This window comes from Schistocerca serialis, chromosome 3, assembly GCF_023864345.2.
Source record: "Schistocerca serialis cubense isolate TAMUIC-IGC-003099 chromosome 3, iqSchSeri2.2, whole genome shotgun sequence".
NCBI lineage: Eukaryota > Metazoa > Arthropoda > Insecta > Orthoptera > Acrididae > Schistocerca > Schistocerca serialis.
In genome coordinates, this window is record NC_064640.1 from 57,224,417 (window position 1) to 57,247,969 (window position 23,553).

At 44.2% G+C, this 23,553-nt stretch overlaps 1 protein-coding gene across 1 annotated transcript in view; it reads right to left on the reverse strand.

The window, feature by feature from the left end:
* Positions 1–756: 756 nt before the first annotated feature.
* LOC126469707 (mesencephalic astrocyte-derived neurotrophic factor homolog) overlaps positions 757–23,553 on the reverse strand; it is a 35,483-nt gene continuing 12,686 nt past the window's right edge. Inside the window, exon 4 of the mRNA XM_050096889.1 lies at positions 757–1,485. Coding sequence (XP_049952846.1) covers positions 1,319–1,485 — 167 coding nt within the window. The 3' untranslated portion in view covers positions 757–1,318. The remainder of the gene's footprint in view (positions 1,486–23,553) is intronic.

Consider the following 23,553-nt stretch of genomic DNA (forward strand, 5'->3'; position numbering starts at 1 on the left):
GTGCCTATGAAGGAAACACAAATGAGGGACTGAAGATCGATGCACGTGAACACGGCTTCCAGTGCACAAGTGATGCCAAAATTGTGACCACTGCTTCACAACTAAACAAAGATTATATGGGCCAGAGGGGGTTTCAGTACAATGACATTATTGCTGCAAGAAAAATTTGAAATGCCGCGTGGAAAAATTTCAACTCTTCTCAGAAGCAGACCAACATCACAGACTATTTTAAGAAATAAACGGGCCTACACTACCTATGAACAGAACTCAGATAAAATTTCAAACAAAGAGTACGATTGAAAACATCTATTTCTCCATGTTTTTCAATTATTCGTGCATCTTCTTACCCTACATTACCCCGAATAATAAGGAGTACACTGTATTATTTAATTTACAAAATTCAGTTAGTTAGAGAACACCAGTAAGAAATTAATGTCATTTAGCTACCAGCCAAAACAAGTAACAGTTAAGACAGATGTCAGAATGCCAACAATGTGAGAAATTATGCAAAAGGCTAAAAATAAGCATGTGTTACCGACACCAAGATAAGCTCAAAAAATTTCTTGTTAAAACACTAAAATAAGACATCAGCAGCCACAATACAAATACTATAAATTATAGAGAGCAACCAGCCCCAAGAAATGTTTAAATTATGCACTGTGTGTGTGTGTGTGGGGGGGGGGGGGGGGGGGCGCTTATGCAAGACATTTTGTTTTATTGATGGGTTCATTGTTCAAAACTAAAAACAAAATGAACTTACTGTAGTCACTGCCCTTTATTCCATCACTGTGCAATGAATTAACAAAACAAAAAAGTGCATCCTTTACAAAGATGGCATTTTAGAAAATGTGTTGCATGAAACTTCTCAACAGGAAAAAAAATATCAATGTATCAATATGAGAGTTAAGTACTTAATACATTATTTTAAATGAAAGTCACTGACAAAAACATACCTCCCTTACAAATAATCTGCAATTAACTATAAGGCAGAGAGAAACTTTAAACATCTGCTGCACAGTTAGGAATTCTATCTTTGGTAAACAAATGCAAATATCTGGCGTTCAGAAATAATGAGTCTAACAAAAGGTCCTTCATGTCATTTAAGCACACACATACATACTGCGATAAGTTACATACACATCATCTCTCCAGGCTCAGCACATTTCCTTTCTCAACGTATTTGCTGTTTCATTCAGTTTATCTTTATGGAACCAATGGATAATGCTGCCTAAAATATAGCCAGCACAAAATGTCTTAACATAATTTTTTGTATAAAACAATTAAATCAGATCCACCTGAGGAAAAACAGGTTTAATAATTAAAGTTCCTGGCGGAGATACTGGGGTTTAAGCTCCTCTATCCTCTTGATGAAATCTGTTTTTTCTATACATCCTTCGCAGGTCTCATCCCAGTCACTGAGAATTTTCTTCAGGTCACGCACTTTCAGTTTCTTGAGGTCCACTGTTTTTAAGTCAATGGTCTTATCTGCAAATTAGATTCAAACAGTCAGCTGCAAGAAGATGTCTGCATATATCTTGTTGAACTAAAACTACATCATTGAATTTTACAATATAATGTATCAAACTTCAATAGCATCGGAACTAAGTGGAATCTGTCCATTTTGTACAGCAGTTTCAATTAATTTTATTTTTTATTGGAGCTTGAATCCAATATTAGTGTTCAATCGTTGTACTGACTACATCTGTGTCCATGTTTAAAGCAAGCTTTTCTCTATCAAAGCACTGTGATGATATATATATTGTGTACTCAGTTTCAAGAAAACAATGAGTAAGAGATTTTCTGATTTTTATTCATTCCTCCAATGTATGAATACTATTAAATAACAGTACAGATGCTATTTGTTACTACAGTGAACTAACTCTACAACAACATTAATCTACCAACTGTCAACTGAACAAAGGCAGTTAGGGTGAAAAACTGGATATCTTTCACTTTACAAAGTGTAGCTAAGCTTCTCAGGCAACCAGCAGATCAGGAACCACAAACTGTTACTGGCTAGTTAAATGAGTGATAAGGGTGTAAAGAAACATTTATAATGTGCTGTTTGAGGGAAAGAGCATTAAATGAAGCAGGAAAACAAATTTCAGAAGAAATTTTATGTTGTTAGGACAAAATCATTTCATAAGAAAATGGTTGGAATCAATGACAAAAGTGAAACAGACAATGACAAGGGATTTTTTTTTAATGGTGATCCTCAACTGACTGTACACGGAAAATATCCTTCACTAATAGACTACATAGTTACACAACTGCAAAACATCTTGGGAGGTAAATTGGCCATTAACAAAATTAAACTTTCAAGAAAATTCTTTTCCATTTTCAGTGTTAGTAGAAGAGGAGTTATGAAAGAGTAACAACAGTGGGCAAACATTCATTTAAACACTGGAGCTCCAAGTGTTTTGTAAGGTTTTGTCATGCCTACTACGACATTCTGTAATTATCAAACAGTTGTAACAAAATATTAAATATAAGGGAAATTTAGTGTAGTATATCTGGCAGATAACATTATGTATATCTAGCAGATAACATTACCGCTTTCACAAATCATTGCTAATAATGTATTATACCTATGGCAAAGTTCCACAGGGCAAAAGGTTCGTATAACTTGGGGAAGGGAATAAAACATGAAAATTCTTAGTGTAAGACCTATTACAAGTTCATAATTTTTGCAGATTGAGGCTTGGCACGCCACTAAGGTGACAACACTACTCAGAATAATTTTGAATATGTATTCTACAGGTTCTGATCAGTCTGGGGATCTATTCAGAAAAAGTAGTAACTCATCTGTGACACACACAATGTTTGCAACTTTCATCAATGTTAATTTTCCATAGTGAAAATGTGGTTACATGCTCCTATTTCCATGGCTATGTGCAACGTTTTACACAATGTCTATACTATAGATGTAAGGGATGTTCAAAATGTGCAAAACAAAATAAGGAAAGCAAAGGTAGGAACTAAAAAGGTACATCCAGTGTTATGGAATGACACTGTGTTCAAAGTTACAAAGTAGTGACTGTGTCAGTGATTTCTAGAAAGCACCGAGTCTTAAGGGGGTAGATCTGTGGAGATTGATAATATCACATAATGGAAATGATATACTGTAGAATTAGAATAACTGATATGGTAAGGAATGAAGATATCATATGAATAATGAAATTAAATACAGCACTTGTACACTGGCTGGTTGCTTTATGGATTAAAGTGACCAAACTATGAGGTCATTAGTCCCTCCTACCTGGAACAGGCAAGTCAACAATACTACGCACCAAAGAGGGACATAGTGTGCGGAAACCCAGGAAAGAAAACCTCTAGTTCTATCTAAGGACAACAAAACCTAGAGAAAGGAACAAGGAAGAAGAGAATGGGGAAAGGAAGAAAGACGGGCAAGGTGCTCCATCCTGTGAGCAGCGGAGGTGCTCAAGGCAGAAGCCACTATCGGGAAAAGTATCCCATGCAACTTGCCAGAGGCACCCCACCCAACAATACACAGTAAAGACTAGTGACATGGGCAGGACACGAGAAGCACAAGAAAATAGAGAAGAACACCAAGTCAGACAGAACACACAAGAAAGGGAAGAAGAGCAAAACAATGGATAGGGCAAGGGCTGTGACAGACCACCAAGCAAAGATAGTCATTGCCTGGTTGGGACAGAGGGGCAACAGGGTGTCCTGCCAACCCTTAAATGGGCCAATAAGGCCAGACCCTAGCCTCTTGTAACCCCCTTGCACCATATATGATACATCCATTAAAATTAGGTTCCTTCTTACTGTATGCAATTTTTTGTAACAATGCTGACTGTATCTTATTCAATAAACTCTGCAGAATGACCAGATCACCTACTTGTAGTTCTCAGAGTGACAATTAGGTGTCAGAAGCAATCAGTAACAAGGGTGTTTCAAGTGGTTCAACATGGCTTCAAGAAAGAAAGGTTAGTATTGTTAATTTATCATTTGTTTCTTTATAAAGCAGTACTGAAATGTTGGTAACAGTTCCCAGACTATAATTCTATCAAAGAGTGACGTGAAAGATGATTTTAGTTAAAAAAATGGAATTTTATTAGATGTGTTACGTATGATACATTGGGTCTCTGCAACTACATTTCACACACCTATCAGCAAATGGCAGTCAACTGCATTTTACACTGTTGATTCGTAGTTTCAACATTTTTTTATTATTTTTAATATGCATTTCACAGCTGTAATAACACACCAGACATTTCTAATGCTTCCAGTACAAATACAACATCAGAAATGCGAATTAAAAATGAAAATTTAAATTTTATTAACAGATCTATCTGATTCATTAATCACTCCGCTTCTGGATGAGGTCTTTGATGTTAATAGTTCTGACATAGAAATTGATGAAGACAATGCTGGAGCTTACATTCATTCAGGGATCACAATTGACAGCATCTGAAGAAGAAGATGAGGATGTTTCAGACAATGCAAGTTCAGTAGTGCCAACATAGGCTCATGAAACTCCATCTCATAATGATCCAAAACAAACCTGGTGTCACAGAACGGAGCCATGAATGGTAATTATTGAAGAACAATAAATTTTAAACAATTTTGTTCTTTCTATTTTAGATTTTCAACCTTGTATCTTGCCTTCCATGATGTCAACATTAACAAGCACTGATGAAGACTATCAATACACAAGTTAAGAAACCGTTTGAATACTTTAATCACTACATACATTAAGACTTTTTCTTAGTGATATGACTGAAAGGACAACATGAAACATGTTTCACCACATGGAAAACCTCTCAACAGCATCCTAGGTGAAATTAAGAAGTGCTGGGCTGCAAGCATTCTGATATAACTTTTTGGTTTTCCTACACTTGGGATGTGTTGGGAACAAGGTACAAAATATCTAATGGTAGTAGACATCAGCTGAGATCAGTTCTACTGCCTTAGAGTGTGTCTCATGGTGGTTGATGACAAGGCATTTTTTTTTTTTTTTTGCTTTAGGGCGCAAAACTGCTATGGTCATTAGCGCCCGGTCCGTGACTTAGGAAACAATAAAAAACCGGAAATGGAAACCAGCAGCAATGGGAACGAAAGTCATAAAATTTGAGAAACTAAAAGCAGAAGGAAGGCTTAAAAATCCACTACAGAAAGGGGTTGGTTGTCCCCAAAAAAAGGTTCAAATGACTGACGTCATTTCACTGGCACTAATAAACTTGAGAACGCGGTCGGCTGAGCGCGTGTCATCTGCTAAAATCGACGATATATCAGGCGATAGCTGTAGACGGGAGCGTAACAGATTAAAATAGGGGCACTCAATTAAAAGGTGTCTTACCGTCCACAGCTGAGAGCAGTGGGGACAGAGTGGGCGAGGATCGCCGCTTAAAAGATGTCGATGGCTAAAAAGACAGTGCCCTATCCGAAGTCTAGTTAAAATTATCTCCTCCCGACGACGGGTTCGGGAGGAAGAGGTCCAAGCACAAGGAAGAGCTTTCATGTCCCGCAATTTATTATGGGTAAGTGTCGACCAATGCGTGTGCCATAAACGAACAACTCTGCGACATAAAACGCTCCGTAGATCGGTGAAGGGAATCGACTGAATAGCTGGCCGAGGAAGAGAGACTGCAGCCTTGGCCGCTACATCGGCCGCCTCATTCCCACAGATACCAGCGTGTCCCGGGAGCCAGAGGAACGCCACCGAGACGCCCCCCAGGTGGAGCAAGCGCAGACAGTCCTGAATCCGGTGGACCAGAGGGTGCACAGGGTAAAGAGCTTGGAGACTGAGGAGAGAGCTGAGAGAATCCGAGCAGATAACATACTGTATCCGCTGATGGCGGCGGATGTAGTGGACAGCCTGGAGAACAGCGTAAAGCTCCGCAGTATAAACCGAACACTGGTCGGGAAGCCGAAAGTGATTTGGTGTGTCGCCAACAATATAGGCACTCCCTACACCTAACGATGTTTTCGAGCCGTCGGTGTAAATAAATGTGGCGTCCGTCATTTGTGCACATAGAGCAGCAAATACCCGACGATAAACAAGTGAAGGGGTACCATCCTTGGGAAATCGACAAAGGTCTCGGAGCAGGCAGATCCGGGGACGGAGCCAAGGCGGTGCTGTACCCCAAGTTGTCAAGAAGGTTTTAGGAAAGCGGAAGGAAAGAGAACGGAGCAGTTGACGGAAGCGGACTCCCGCTGGTAGTAGGGAGGAGGGGCGGCCTGCATACCCTACATCAAAGGAGGCGTCGAAAAAAATGTCATGGGCTGGATTAGCAGGCATGGAAGACAGATGGCTAGCATAACGACTCAGAAGGACTGCTCGCCGATTCGAGAGCGGAGGTTCAGCAGTCTCAGCATAAAGGCTTTCCACAGGGCTGGTGTAAAAAGCTCCAGACACTAAACGTAATCCACGATGGTGGATAGAGTCGAGACGCCGAAGAATAGACGGCCGAGCAGAGGAGTAGACTATGCTTCCATAGTCCAATTTCGAGCGCACTAAGGCGCGATAAAGGCGGAGAAGGACCATTCGGTCCGCTCCCCAGGAGGTACCATTCAAGACACGGAGGGTGTTGAGGGATCGCAGACAGCGAGCCGAAAGATAGGAAACGTGGGAGGACCAGCACAGTTTTCTGTCAAACATAAGACCCAAGAATTTAGCGACGTCTGAAAACAGAAGGTTGACAGGTCCTAGATGTAAGGAGGGTGGAAGAAACTCCTTTCGTCGCCAAAAATTTACACAAACGGTCTTACTGGGAGAAAAACGGAAGCCGGTTTCGATGCTCCAAGAGTGGAGGCGATCGAGACATCCTTGAAGACGTCGTTCAAGAAGGCTTGTCCGTTGAGAGCTGTAGTAGATCGCAAAATCGTCCACAAAGAGGGAGCCCGAGACATCAGGAAGGAGACAATCCATAATTGGATTTATGGCGATGGCAAAAAGTACAACACTCAGCACAGAGCCCTGGGGTACCCTGTTTTCTTGGGAGAAAGTACGGGAGAGAGTAGTGTTCACCCGCACCCTAAATGTGCGCTCTGCCATAAATTCGCGAAGAAAAAGGGGCAGCCGGCCTCGAAAGCCCCAAGAGAACAGTGTGCGGAGGATGCCTGTCCTCCAACAGGTATCGTATGCTCTCTCCAGATCAAAAAATATTGCTACCGTTTGGTGTTTCCGGAGAAAATTGTTCATGATATAAGTGGAGAGAGCAACAAGATGGTCAACTGTAGAACGATGCTTTCGGAATCCGCATTGGGCAGGTGTTAAAAGACTGCGGGATTCCAGCCACCAAGCTAAACGGTAATTCACCATACGCTCCAAAACCTTACAGACAATACTCGTGAGAGAAATGGGGCGATAGCTAGAGGGGAGATGTTTGTCCTTTCCAGGTTTCGGAACGGGAACGACGATAGCTTCCCGCCATTGTCTGGGGAAAGTACTGTCGGTCCAAATTCGATTATAAAGGCGAAGGAGGAAACGCAGACTATGGGTGGATAAATGCAGCAACATTTGGACATGGATACCATCTGGTCCTGGGGCGGAGGAGCGAGAAGAAGAGAAGGCATGTTGGAGTTCCCGCATGGAGAAAACAGTATTGTAGCTTTCGTGATTTTGAGAGGAGAAAGCAAGATGTCGCACTTCCGCTGCACGTTTCTTCGGGAGAAATGCTGGCGGGTAATTTGAAGAGCTCGAAATCTCAGCAAAGTGCTGACCCAATGAGTTAGAAATTGCGACGGGGACCACTAAGGTATCATGCGCGACAGTGAGCCCAGAGACCGGGGAGAAACTAGGCGCGCCTGAGAACCGTCGAAGCCGACTCCAAACTTCCGAGGAGGGAGTGAAGGTGTTAAATGAGCTAATAAAGAATTTCCAGCTTGCCTTCTTGCTATCGCGGCTGACGCGACGGCATCGCGCACGGAGCTGCTTATAGCGGATACAGTTGGCCAAAGTAGGATGGTGACTGAAAATGCGAAGAGCACGTCGCCGCTCACGTATTGCGTCACGGCATGCCTCGTTCCACCAAGGAACTGGGGGGCGCCGGGGCAATTCGGAGGTGCGTGGTATTGAACGTTCCGCAGCTGTAAGAATAACGTCGGTAATATGTGTGACCTCATCGTCGACGCTGGGAAAGCGACGGTCATCGAATGTCGCTAGAGACGAAAAAAGTGTCCAATCGGCTTGGGCAAACTTCCAGCGTCGCGGGCGCATATATGGCAGTTGAGGCTGCAGTCTAAGGACACATGGAAAGTGGTCACTCGAGTGTGTATCATCAAGGGCGAACCATTCGAAGCGCCGAGCTAGCGGAACAGTACTGACGGCAAGATCCAAATGAGATAAATTTGTCGTGGAGGCAGACAAAAATGTGGGGACCCCAGTGTGGAGGCAAACTAGATCCGCTTGGTGGAAGACGTCAAGCAATAGGGAGCGACGTGGACAAGGATGTGGAGATCCCCAAAGCGGGTGTTGGGCATTGAAGTCACCAACCAGCAAATAGGGGGGTGGAAGCTGACCAAGAAGATGAAGGAGATCAGCTCGTGCCATGGGTGTGGAGGATGGAATGTATACAGTACAAAGAGAGAACGTGTATCCAGAAAGAGAAAGACGGACGGCGACAGCTTGGAAGGAACTGTTTAAGGGGATTGGGTGATAATGGAGAGTATCATGGAGAAGAATCATGAGTCCTCCATGGGCTGGAGTGCCTTCAACAGAGGGGAGGTCATATCAGACGGACTGAAAATGAGGGAGAACAAAGCGGTCATGGGGACGCAGCTTTGTTTCCTGAAGACAGAAGATGACCGGCGAGTAGGATCGTAAGAGGATCGACAATTCACCCCGATTGGCTCGAATGCCGCAGATATTCCAGTGGATAATGGACATAGGGTGAACAGAAAATTGAGGACTGTGACCAAGGTCGCTGTCAACTCAACGACTACTCAGAGCTTGCGACCGACAGCATGGAATGGCATTCAGCCGAAGGCAGAAGATCCTGATCCATATGTTGGTCAGGAGCAGCTCCTGCCACCAGCGATCGGCTGGTTCACCGGCCACCAGCAGTGCGCCTCGGCGACACAGAAGACGGCCGAGGGCGATTTCCGCCAGGTGGTGCTGTAGATGGGACACGCCTTGGCGGAGAAGGAGAGGAACTGGGTTTCTTTGTAGCCTTCTTGGAAGTATGATGTTTAGATGAAGGAGGAAGCGATGGTTGTGAAGTTGCGGTACGTAAAAACTCTTCACGAGTATGCTCTTTTTTCGAAGACTTGGTGTCTGACTTTTGGGCTCGAGATTTAGCAGAACCCGACGAAGGGTGAGCCATAGAGTGGGCAGGCGAAAGTGGGGAGGTTGAACGAGCGATCTTTGCGCTGGCCGATCTGACGACCGTGTCTGCGTGGCCGCCTCCTTTGTTGCCCGAGGAGAAGCAAGGACAGTGCTGTATTTTCCTGTCTGAGGCACGGTGGGCTGTCGACTGGCGAATAATTTTCGAGCAGCAAAGGTCGACACCTTTTCCTTCACTCTGATTTCCTGGATGAGCTTTTCGTCCTTAAAAACAGGGCAATCTCGAGAGGAAGCAGCGTGGTCACCCATACAGTTGATGCAGCGAGGGGATGGAGGTGGACAAGCACCCTCATGGGCATCCTTGCCACACGTAACACATTTGGCCGGATCGGAACAGGACTGGCTGGTGTGACTGAACTGCTGACACCGATAGCAACGCGTAGGGTTTGGGACATAAGGGCGAACGGAAATTATCTCATAGCCTGCTTTGATTTTCGATGGGAGTTGAACTTTGTCAAATGTCAAGAAGACAGTGCGGGTTGGAATGATGTTCGTGTCAACCCTTTTCATAACCCTATGAACAGCCGTTACGCCCTGGTCAGATAGGTAGTGCTGAATTTCTTCGTCAGACAATCCATCGAGGGAGCGTGTATAAACGACTCTACGCGAGGAATTTAAGGTATGATGCGGTTCCACCCGGACGGGGAAGGTGTGGAGCAGAGAAGTACGCAGCAATTTTTGTGCCTGGAGGGCACTGTTTGTCTCTAACAACAGGGTGCCATTCCGTAATCTGGAACAAGACTTTACAGGACCTGCAATTGCGTCGACACCTTTCTGAATAATGAAATGGTTGACCGTGGAGAAGTCGTGACCTTCGTCAGACCGAGAAACAACAAGGAACTGTGGCAACGATGGAAGAACTGTCTGTGGCTGAGACTCAGTGAACTTACGTTTGTGAGCAGACATAGTGGAAGGTGAGGAAACCATTGTGGAAGAATCCCCCATGATTACCGGCGTCTCCGATGGCGCGCTCCTCCCTTGTGGGGGCCCTCACTGAGGGCACTCCCGCCTTAGGTGATTGTTCACACCTCAGGTCACACCTCCCGACAAACGGACGGAGGGACCAATCGGCACTTTCTGAAGGTATCAGCTCGGGTAATCACCCCTCCCTGGGCCTGGCCGTTACCAGGGGGTACGTACGTGTCCTACCTGTCTACCCGGGGCGGGGAATTACGCGTTACCCCATCACCGGCTACGCATGGAAGTGCGTGGGTCGGCCTTCAGACACGCACAGGGAGGAAGAAAGAGACAGGGAAAGGAAAGAAGAGAGGTCTCAAACGCCGCAGCGGAGAAAAGGGTAAAGAGAAGAGGTAAAGAGAAGAGGTAAGGAAAAGAGAAGGACGAAGAAAGATGAAGACATACAAGCACGGAAGGCGAAGAATGTGGTACATTTACAAGCGTCCGTCTCCGGACGTAGGCACAAACCATACTCCCAGAGGGGGAGAAAGGGAAGGAAAGAGCCAGAGGTGAGGGGGGGGGGGGGGGGCGAAGATGGGGGATGGGGAAGGATGCGGAAAGGGAAGGTATGCAGCCTGGAAAGGAAGGAAGGCCACATTAGCTCGGGGTCCCGCGCTCGCTACGCACGTATCCACAAAAGAGTTGTGGATCCCCTGGGGGGGATGACAAGGCTGTCAGTGACAACAAAAAGACAAATGACAGATACTGGAAAGTGAGACCAATGTTGTCTATTATTAGAAAATCATGTCATCAACATCCTCCATTGATGAACAAATGATGTCATGTCATGTGCAAGTCTGAATGAAGAAATATGTTTAAGGGAAACCTCAACCTGTTGGTATTCAAAACTTTGTTATGGCAGCATCAAGTTAACTGCCTTTAGATTTTTATATGTGTAAGGGTGGACAGCAACCAATTACTTCAGAGACTACATCTACGCTTGCAAAATTAGATATTGAAGGGAAACATAAACTATGTCCACAGGTCCTGGTGAACCCAATGGTATCAACCAGCCGACGTGCAATCCTCAGTCCACAGGCATCACTGGATGCAGATATGGAGGCGCATGCGGTCAGCACAACACTCTCCCTGGTGTATGTCAGTTTCCGAGACTGGATTGGAGGGGAAGTCATCCTGAAATTGTCTGATATGTTGCCAGCAAGAACAACAATTTTCATGGATTGCTACTACACTTCTTTGCCTCTTCTAAGTTCTCTCCTCAATCACAGAGCAGTACGAAGGTGTGAAACAATGACAACTTCAAGGTTACCACAAAGTATTGACCTGAAAAAGGATGGCCTACATCAACATGAAGGAAGAGGAAGTTTTGACCATGTAGTGAGAGGTGAAGATGCTACTGCAACTATAAAATGGCATGATAACTGTATAATTCATTGGGCCTTTATCTACTGTTGAGTAGATCCTGCTGAAACTTGTCAAAGGTGGAGCAAGCAGCAAGGTAAACACACAGAAATTCCTCGTCAATTTGCTGCAAAGATGTATAATTCTCACATGGGAGGTGTGGATCTTCTGGACAGGATCATTAGCAAATAGACAATGAGAGATGAAAGGTAGAATGAAGAAGTGGACAATAGCGGTACTACACGTTTTTTTTTTTTTTTTTTTTTTTTTTTTGCTGCATCATATATTGAATATAAGAATGCTGCACTAAAGAAATGGAACAGAAGAATGGAAGGAACAGAAAATCAGTTCAGTCAATACCACTACTGGCGAAAAGACTCAATGTGCACTGCAGATGACAGAAATGTCTACAGAAAGGAAGAGCAGATGACAGTGCAGAGGAATGGTTTGCTCAAAGCTAACAAATGTGAGGTGTTCTGAATGTAAGATGTTTTGTGCTTTAATTCAGAAAGAAACCTTTTTGAAAAGGTTCATACTTCATAACAGAAGACAATGCTGTAACATTTTAAAAAAATTGTAACATAATTTTTAATTTTTTGTATTTGTTAACAGCTCTTCTTTCAACATGAATTAGAATTGCGAAAATTTGTAACAATTTTTTTGAATTTCACAGCATGAAAAGACATTAATGTCATGTTGATAAGTGAAAATAAAGTAATATTTACTTCTCCATGTGTCATTTTGTCTCTTTAGCAACCCGACGTATCATATACGTATAATCTACTTCTGATCCCCGAAATGTGCCAAGAATGGAGAAGAATTGTTGGTGGAGGGCCTTGGACGTACTGAGTATTTCGAGCTTTATGATAGGTCAAGACAGTGCTGTGGACGGGTGCACACCACAGAGGCATTAAATGAGCAGGTCCAGAGAAGAGGTTGTAGAGGGGAAAGCTCGAATTCCGAAAAAGGGACCAGATGCATATGGTGATCATAACACCAGACATCGGCCACTATTCCAGGACACACTGGAAAGTGGAGCTGGGCCTTTGAGTGCTCCGGGGAGCAGCGAATGCGTAACGCATAAGCACTGTTGGTGCAGAACCACAACAGTGGAGCCCCTGCATCCACCAGAGGCTGATCATGGGGTTACTACTCTGAAAAGCGCCTGCTGCCAGTCATACCCCATAATGGTGTATCAGGTCCAGCATCTGTAACGTCGAAGGTAAAGCCTAGCCGTACGAGACATTCCTATGATCCAGATGGGTCTGGACCAATGCTTTGTAGAGCTGTAGCATAGTAGAGCGATCTGTGCCACAGTTGGTATTGCTGAGGTGTTTAAGAGCACTAAGGTGCAACCAACATGTCTGCTTTAGTTGACAAAGATGGGGAAGCCTTATCAACTGGGCATCAATGACCAGTCCTAAAACATGATGATGAGAGTCCACCACATTGAGGGGCTGGCCATCAAGGTACAGATTTGGATTGCGACGCACTGTATGGCGATGACAGAAATGCATAATGCAGGTCTTAGTAGCCAAAAATTGGAAGCCATGCGTAAGAACCCAAGATTGTGTTCTGTGTATGTCTCCCTGCAGTCTGTGTTCAGCAACGCCCATCACGGATAAACAAAAATAAAAGCAACAGTCATCAGCACACACAGAGGGGGACAGCGTAGACCCCAGAGCCACCACCAGACCATTGATAGCCACTAAAAAGAGAGGGACACTAAAAACAAATCCCCACAGAACCCCATTCTCCTGCAGATGGGAGATAATATGGGAGGCGCCATCCTGTACCATAAAAGTGTGATAAGAAAAAAAAGTTCTGGATAAAAACTGGGAGGGGGCAACCAAGGCCTCACTCATGTAAGGTGGCAAGTATGTGACAGAGCCTTGTGGTATCATAAGCTTTATGCAGATTAAAGAAGACTGTAACTAGGTGTTGGCGCCTGGCAAAAGCCATTCGGATAGCAGACTTCAGGCGGACTAAATTGTCTGCAGTAGAACGGTATCAGCGAAAACCACCCTGGGTCAAAGCCAGAAGGTCCTGGGACTCAAGGATTAAATACAGCCTTTGACTTGCCATACTAGTAACTTGCAGAGGGCACTGGTTAAACTCATCTGACGATAGCTGCCATCTGAAGAGGCAGTTTACCCAATTTCCAAACTGGAATAACACCATTTTCTTGCCATAGGGAAGGGAATTCCCTATCTCTCCACAAACAAATGGAAAGTATAAGTAACAGGTCTGTTAAAAAAAAATCTGGAACACCTGTAATTTTGCGCCAATGGTGTGTTGGAGCGAAACACAGTTGGTATTCCTGCACACGCCTATGTAACTGCTGGACGTTTCACTGTTGTATGTCTGTTAGTTATTGTTCAATGCTGTATTGAGTAGGACATTGTGTTACACAGTTTGCAAATTTTGAGATGGCAGAGTTAGAAGAGCAACACATCTGCATTAAATTGTGTGTGGGAAAAAAACCTTTACAGAGAGACACCAAATGATGCAGTGCCTACAGTGCTAAGTGCTTAAGCCATACTCGGTGTTATGAATGGTTCACACGATTTAGAAATGGCCAGATGGAAGCTAAAGATGACCTTCATTCAGGACACCATTCGACATCTACCGATGACATTCATGTCAGGAATGTCAACAAAATTGTGCTTCTCAATCAAAGACTAACTGCCCTACAGATTGCAGAATAATGTAACGTTTCAGTTGGATTATGCCATGAAATTCTGACACAGCATCTTGGAAAGCACTGTGCTGCTACCAAGTTCATACCACAGCTCATGAACCACAACCAGAAAGATCTTCACCTCGCAATCTGTGAGGAGCTTTTGGATCACACAAATGAGAATGAGATGTTTCTTAAGAGAATCATAAGTGGTGGTGAGACATGGTTCTATTGTTATGAGACCAAGGTTTAGTCTTCACAATGGGTTTGGAAAGGTTCTCCGAGACCCAAAAAGCTTGTCGGGTCAGGTCAAAGCCATACTGATAGTTTTCTTTGACTCTGACGGATTATTTTATCATGAATTTGTGCCACACTGGGGCAAACTGTTAATCACTTGTACTATCGGGAAGTGTTGTGAGAAAATGAGATAAAGAAACAGCTTGCAATTCTGCATCACGATAATGCTTCTGCACATTTATCCCTGTCGGTGCGCGACAGTTGTACAAAAATCGAAATCATCCTTTACTGTCCAGACCTGGCTCCTGTGGACTTCCAGTAAGTGTTGAAGCATTTGGTTGTGCACCTGGTCTGGTCAAGGAGCCTGTCAGGGGAGAGAGCAAGAGCTCTGGTGAATTCCCACTTAAACAGGGCATTATAAGGCTCCAGGCAATGCAGAACGACGATAAAGGGAGTCGTTCCAGAGGGTGTTTGAGAAGATGGAATGTGAGCATATAGTGCACTGAGGCCGAGGCCTAAATGAAATGCTGAGCGATAAGTCTGGATTGATGAGGTTAACACCATTCAAGAAAATTCCTGTGACGTCTGAAGGAGGACAGCATCCAAAAATGTGCATTATCTTCACCCATACCTGTGAAGAGCGAGTATGTGGCCCTATGGCAGTGACATATCGTTCCCAATAAATCTGTTTCTAGCAATTAATAAGATAAAGGACCCAACCACAAAGCTGTTTAAAGGCCAGAAGGTGGTCAAGATATGGATGCTATTTGTAGTGGTGGAGGGTCTTTAATAGCTACAGAAAATTAACAGGTCCACCAAGGGACAGTCTTCCATAGGGGAGATCCCGAGGAGGAGGGAATCCCTAAAGCAGCTGATAAAGGGTGTCCCCGATCAAACTCTGTGTGGACACACCAATGTCATCATGTGTTGGAAAGGTTGGGATGGCAGCCAAGGGAAAGGCATCCCAATCTACGTCAGTAAATGGCCACCTGGAAGGGCATCCAGGTGAATGATGCTGAAGAAAAGATAAGAAAAACGGAAAATAATTGTTGTCACACAAATTGTGATGATCAATGACAGAAGGTGCTATGTCACCCCCCACCCCCAAAGTGTGGGGGAGTTTCAGAAGGGAGAGATCAAGTCCTCCCAACAGGTCTTCAACAATCCTGCCCCGGACAGTGGTCCCAGTACCACCCCCACAGAGGGTTACGGGCATTAAAATCCCTGAGGATGACCAAGGGAGGAGAAAGCTGTCTAAGGAGGGCAAGGAGAGCAGGAAGTGTAGGAGGCAGGTCTGGAGGGAGATAAGGATTGCATATTGTTACTGCAGAGTCTAAATGGAATCAAATAGCCACCACTTCCACTGTGGTTTGAAGAAAAACCCTGGAACCACGAAATTTGTGTAGACCAACATACAGACACCACCAGAGGCTCACAAAGGGCCAACCCAGTTCCGGCAGAAGGCTTGGAAGACACTCAGAACTGGCGAATGAGTATACACAATACAATATTCCTGCAATACCACACAAGCTACAGGGTAGAGAGGAAGTAGGGACTGCAATTGAGGAACATGACAATAGAAACAATTACAGTAGTGTAGTACAAGAATCTGGATGAATGTCGAATGGGCCAGAATTGATCATTGTGCCATGTCAGTGTCCATCACTGGTAAGGACCGAGTGACGTCCACGAATGTAAGATCAGACCCTGATTGAGAGGGAGGGCACAACACCCCATGGGATGTTGGGTATGCCTCACACCAAGACTCGTGGATCTTCTTCTTCTCCTTTGGGGGATGAGTGGAGGTGTGGTCAGGAAGAGAGCAACTTGCAGCAATATTGGGATATGAAAGTAAACAAGCGGCCTTGAGGCCCACAGAGTGCTGGTCCAGACTAAGATACAGCTTTCTTATCCTGGAGACGCTGGGGAGGGAGGCTCTTAGAGACAGCCTCATTCTCAGCAGGTGCCAGAGAAGGTGGTCTCTTCTATGGTCAAAGAGAAGAAGCGGTTCTGTGAAGGGAGGAAACGGGAACTGTCAGGGAGGAGGAAAACGAAGGGGGCAGGATGGAAGTAACAAGGAAAGAGGAGGAGGAGGAGGAGGAGGAGGAGGAGGAAAAGACACTGCAGAATCAACAGCAGATGTTAAAGATACCAAGTGGAGCTGGTTTAATTTGTGTTGTCTGTCAGACAGTCAAGAGTTTTGAATTAGTGAATCTTCCTTTCCTTTTTATAGAGTGGGCAATCTGGCGAGTGAGGAGAATGGGGGCCAGAACAGTTCACAAACTTGGGCGATTGCGTGCAAGGACTCTCCACAAGGAGAGGGTGGCTACAGTCGCCACAAATACGAGTCACTTCACATTGTGAAGATATGTGGCCAAAATGGAGGCACCGGAAACAGCAAATGTGAGGTGGGATGTAGGGATTCATTTTGCAATGATAAACCATTACTTTTGCTTCTTCTGGAGGGGTGCCTCTTCAAAAACCAGTATGAAAGCACCAGTATCAACACAATTGTCCTCAGCACTCTCTGGACGTACCAGATGCACCAAACTTATCTTCGCCAGATTCACCAAACTTATCTTCAATGTGTTCTACAAAAAAAGAGCAGTTTGGTAATGGTGATACTCTCCCTGCCTGTCCTGGAACAAACCAAGTAATAGAGAAAAGGTTTTGCCCCAAGCTGGCAGGCCTGGCTCTCTTCTCAGGGAGTAGCCAGCCAGGGAGGGGAAGGCCAAGGATAAGGATGATGATGATGATGATGATGATGATGATGATGATGATGATGACAATTGGTTTGTGGTGTGCTCAACTGGGCGGTTATAAGCGCCCGTACAAATTCCCAACCTTTGCTCAGTCCAAACTCGCCACTTTCATGAATGATGAGGACAACACAAACACTCAGTCATCTTGAGGCAGGTAAAAATCCCTGACCCCACCGGGAATCGAACCTGGGACCCCGTGCTCGGGATGCGAGAACGCGACCGCGAGCTGCGGACCGAAGGCCAAGGAAGCAAAAAAACGAGCAGAGAGAGGTATGTTCCTACTGGTAGAGACGGCCACAGAAGAGCGGCCAGAAGTGTCGAGCTTAGCACACTTCATGTGCAGAGCATATGTCCTGGTACAACCCACCTCAATAAGGCCCCCCCCCCCCTTGGGGGCACCCAGTCACAGCAAAGGCCGCTTGGCACAGTGATCTTTGCGGGGAGTTCCAGTGCCCCACAAAGATGAGCAACTACTCCCAGACATACACGAGACAGAGACAGCTCAAGTCTCAGAAGTGGGATTCCTGTGTAAGGGGTCTCAGCCACATGGGTACATAAAAGCCCCACCACACGGATTGGCTACATGCTAGTGACCAAGTGTGGGGTGTGACGGTAGCTCACACTACGAAAACAATTTTGAAAGGGGGTCAAAGCCAAAGGAGGACAGGAAGAAGGTGAAAAAGAGGGAGAGTGGAAATGTGAGAAAAGACCATAAATGATTAGCGGAACTGAGGGAATAGCTACGTGGTTGTCAAGGGACACACTAGGGGAGAAAGACGGGAGCAGGAAGGGGATGAGCTATGATAGGGAGTGGATATGAGGAAGGAAATGCAGCCCAGGAGAGATGAAAAGCTGCAACAGCTTAGGGCGACGTGGCTTCCACACATGTACCCCACAAAAGAGCTGTGGACACCCCTGTGGGGACTAGCACGCTGGGTAAGAAGAAAAGATGAAAATGCGATGGCCATATGATACACGTGATGTTAACAGAGTGTCTCTGAGTGTGGGCACAGAAACCTCCAAGAAGAAAGAAGTGATGTAGACCTAAGGACTGGAAAGAATGCAGAAGAGAGCTAACAGGAAATACTTGTCCATTATGATTATCCGGGCTGTTATGCCATGGTTGGTTGATGAATTTTGTCTCAATTCCCAACGTTTCGACCCTGTCTGCGGGAGACATTTTCAAGGGGGTCTGTAGCTCAATGGAAGGTCCAACACACCCGCTGGCTCGGTACTGACGGCCGCTAAATTCCGCGTCTGCGTGCTCCCGTGCCGCGGCATGACGTCACGTGTTTTGAAAACGTCAGTGCAATTGGCCGCTGTCTGCTGCTGTCGATCGCCGTTGCCATCACCCAGTAGTGGGTGGGTGGTACACATCATCTTTAACACCGGCATCCATATACCGTTTAATTTTACGCCCTCCTCCATTCGATTGGAATTATTAGGGTGTTTAGCGATTTCGATTGCCTCCCTGTAGAGCCTTTCGTAATATCCGCTTGTGGCAGCTAGTACTTGCGTCTCCTCGAAACGAATATGGCGGTTCCCTGGCTGGAAAGCATGCTCCGCAACAGCTGATTGTTCCATTTCTCCTCTTCTACAATTGCCCTTGTGCTCTTCCAAACATTTTGAAACAGACACAGAATTTAGCGGCAGTCAGTAGTGAGCCAGCGGGTGTGTTGGACCTTCGATCGAGCTACAGACCCCCTTGAAGATATCTCCCGCAGACAGGGACGAAACGTTGAGAATTGAGACAAAATTCATCAACCGACCATAGCATAACAGCCTGTATAATCATAATGGACAAGACATTTCCGGCCGTGAAAGTCTACACTTTAGTATCAGGAAATACTTGAATAGATGAAGATGCATGGAGACTGGATTGTGGTACATAGCCAATATTACTGTCAAACAACTGCTGAAAATAATTATTGCTTAATCTATGAACATACCTTCCCACTTATCTAGGCAAGTGAAATCTAAATTTTTAGTTACTTCTTTCTCCTAATCCCCCCCCCTTCCCCATACCCCCAGAAATGCTCAACCATTCTTGAGTGCGAATAAATTTGTCTAATGTTTTGAAAAAAGTAAAACTTTTTGTAATTTTTATTGTCTCAATTTCTCTCTCATACACTGAAGAGCCAAAGAAACTGGTACACCTGCCTAATATAGTGTAGGGCCCCCATGAGCATGCCCAAGTGCCTCAACACGACATGGGATGGTCTCTACTAATGTCTGAAGTACTGCTGGAGGGAAATGACACCATGAGTCCTACAGGACTGGCCATAAATACATACGAGTACGAGGGGGTGGAGATCCCTTCTGAACAGCATGTTGCAAGACATCCCAGATACAATAATGTTCCTGTCTCAGAGATTTGGTGGCCGGCGGAAGCGTTTAAACTCAGAAGTGTTCCTGCAGCCACTTTGTAGTGATTCTGGACATGTGGGGTGTTGCATTGTCCTGCTGGTTGGTTGGTTGGTTTGGGGAAGGAGACCAGACAGCGTGGTCATCGGTCTCATCGGATTAGGGAAGGAAGTCGGCCGTGCCCTTTCAGAGGAACCATCCCGGCATTTGCCTGGAGCGATTTAGGGAAATCACGGAAAACCTAAATCAGGATGGCCGGACGCGGGATTGAACCGTCGTCCTTCCGAATGCGAGTCCAGTGTGTAACCACTGCGCCACCTCGCTCGGTCTGTCCTGCTGGAATTGCCAGTATGTCGTGCAGCCATCAAGGGTACCCGAGTAAGCCTTCAGCTCCGAAAGCCCGTATTATTGATTTTTGAGTGGTCCAGTACTGAAATCTGCAGGAATTTGCAGAAGGGTTGCACTTCTGTCACGTTGAATGATTCTCTTCAGTCATCATCAGCCCTGTTCTTGCAGGATCTTTTCCGGCCGCAGCAATGTCGGAGATTTCAGGTCTTACTGGATTCCTGATATTCACGGTACACTCATGAAATGGTCGTATGGGAAAATCTTAACTTCATCGCTACCTTGGAGATGCTGTGTCCCATCGCTCATGCGCTGACTATAACACCATGTTCAAACTTACTTAAATCTTGGTAACTTGCCATTGTAGCAGCAGTAACTGATCTAACAACTGCACCAGACACTTGTTGCTTTATATAGGCACTGCCGGCCGCGGTGCTGTATTCTGCCTGTTTACATCTCTCTGTATTTGAATACGCATGCCTATACCAGTTTCTTTGGTTCTTCAGTGTACAACATTTCAACAGTAACACACTTAGTACTTCTCTGCAGATGAAGTCAGTTTGGTATTTGAAGATGTCTCTAATGACACCTTGCTTTATTTGGTCTAGTTGCCTTCTCTTTTTACTTTGTTTTCTACATTACATTATTTTCATATGCAATTTATTCATTCTCCTCCACCCTGTCACCCTAAACACGATATGCAAACTGATAATTAAAGTGATAGTTTTAAAGCACTGTAAAAAAATAACTACTGTTCAGAATGATGCAAGATTTGAATGGATTTTTATTAAAGACGGGGAAACGTTATTGGCAAATATATAAATAAAATGTAACCAAAATTTTACTACTAGATGGCACTGCACACGGCAGAATATGAGAAATAAAAGACGTGGGATACATGGCTGTTTCCCCAGTTTGTCTCTTGAGATGTTCAGCATGACTATCTCAATGCACAAACATCCATTGCTGTTAAACCTCTTTTACAAGAATTGAGACTTTGTGGCAGTAGCTCTACAGAACTTCCGTACACTCAAGGGCATAATAAAAGGTGTTGGTCAAATGTTTGCCCAGGGTCTGGAGAAAATGATTACTTAATTCAAAAAGAAAGGTTCTTTTGAAGTGCAGTGTGGTAGAGGGAGGAAAACAAGCGATCCGTTATTAGTAGAAGATGTGACCACAGCAATGCTGGGGGCGTTGAGTGGTGGTGTGCAAACATGCAGTGCATGGAGAACTTCTCAAACTTTGGTTATGCCTGTGAGCACAGTGCATAAAATTCTACGAAATGTCCTGCATTGCTATCCATACAGAATTATTCATGTTCAGAAGCTGCTTCATGCTTACCTGCCATAAAGACTCTAGAATGTCTTGCTCTCAGGAAAGTGGACAATGAACAGCCATGGAACATTCTGTGGACAGACGAAGCCCATTTCCAGCTCCAAAGACATGCCAATACAAAGAATTGAAGAATAAGGCAATGGAAAACTTGCATGCACATCGATTGGTACTGCTTCTTTCCGTGAAGGAAACTGCGTGATGTGGAGATCCTGTTACCTGTACCGTCACTGGTAAATGCTATGACAGTCTTCTGGGTACCAACGTACTTTCCAACATTTCCACATGATGTATGTGTGGATTGGATCTTTTTATGCAAGATGGTGCTCCTCTGCACACTGCACAGCCAGCGAAACAGTTGCTGCTAAGGCATTTTGGAAATGCTAGAATTATCAGCCATAATTTCCCTACAGCCTGACTGTCCAGATCACCTGATCTTAATTTGTGTGACTTCTGGCAATAGGGTTATCTGAAAATGTTGTGTTCAGTGCTCCAATTACAAACGCAGCTGAACTGATTGTGTGCATTGTGCAGTACATTATGAACAAGACCCCTGAGACACTCCGATCGGTGTGGAACATCACGTTTCTCAAGTTAAACTTGTGGCAGAAAACAGCTGACAGTATACTGAACATGTGTTGCACCAGGCTCACAACAAAAAAACTGCTTTCATTGTTGATTTTTATTTGATTCTAGACTTAGGACAGTTAAAAAATGATTTCTCCCATCCAATGTGGTATGACCTTTACTAACAGTGCCACAGTTGATAACTTAAAATAAAAAGGCTCTAAGCAGCAAAATCATGAATTTGGGAAAATGAGTTTCAAGTTACCAGGTAATTAATGCTCATAATTGCACTGTTAATGCATTTTATTTGACATTTAAGCATAACATGCATCTAGTTTCCAAAGGAAATTACAAATATTGTATTTTAATAGTATGAAAAAGTTACTGAAAGTGGAAATGCAATGAAAGGATGTATGTGCCGCAGTTCAATACTCAGCAAAAAGATATTAAAAATTCATTCTGCTTTTGTAGAGCTGTATGTGGTCATTATTTCTCTGTTACTGCATCATTTCAATCAAGTCTGTCGTCTTTTATTCACAGATGTGGATTGAAACAACCACAGTAGGTTGTTACATTTTCTTGCTGTCCTGTCCTGTACTCTGTACCTATTCCCAAAATAGAGATACCCTCCTAATTATTATAATTTGCTGCTTTCTTGAAATCAAAGACGTCAGATGCATTCACGTTATTGACAATAAATGGCTTTATTTGTCATGGAACAATGCATTTGGTCACCAGAATAAACATAATGTCCAGTTATGGTGTAGGTTAGTGATCAGTAACGAGACTTACCTCCCGTGCTGGACAAGCTTTTGCTGGATTATGCTTATTACTTCAACTTATGTATTCAATCCTTCCACTTTTCAGCTTTTTCCTCATTGCTCCCACAGAACCTCTTCATTTAATTCATTATTTCTTTCCACTCAAACTGTTACAAGTATGTGCGGTCTTCACCATTTTATCTAGCACTGAGGAGTAAGTGCATGGAACATAGAGCTTTTCATATGTTAACAGCAGTGACTGCTAAACTACATGCCATATCTCGATTGCATTTGGTACTGCATTTTCATTCATGACAGTTGTATCCTTTTATACATTATTGGGTTTGACATACAGATTCCATTTCACACTAAACTTCAAAATATCTTATTTTGGCACTTACAGCCTTTTTTTATTACAAGTCTTCAATTGTTGAATGCCAGCCTTGTGCAGTCTTGCACATTACACAGTACAGTTGGTTAAATGTGCAACTCGCACCATGAGTATCATATTGCAATTCATGTGTTATTTGTAGCTGAACTCATTTATGTTATGACGCTTACAATGCCAACTAGTGGCAAAATTTTCCATCCGTTCCCCCCCCCCCCCCCCCCAATGATGTTTCCCCTTCTTTGATAATATTCCATTTAAATTTAACATCATTCCGATCAGCATTTCTTTTATTTTTTATAGCATTTTGAAATGAACTTTAATTAGAATCACCATGTACTTGTAGCTCGAGAATGGATTACACATCTTTCACTCTCCTAGTTACTGTCAAAGGGTTAGAGAATGTGGAATATCTCATTAGGGTTGCATATCAATATTTCACACTGAATGCTCGAAACACAAGCATTTAGGAGAAAAATAAAAAG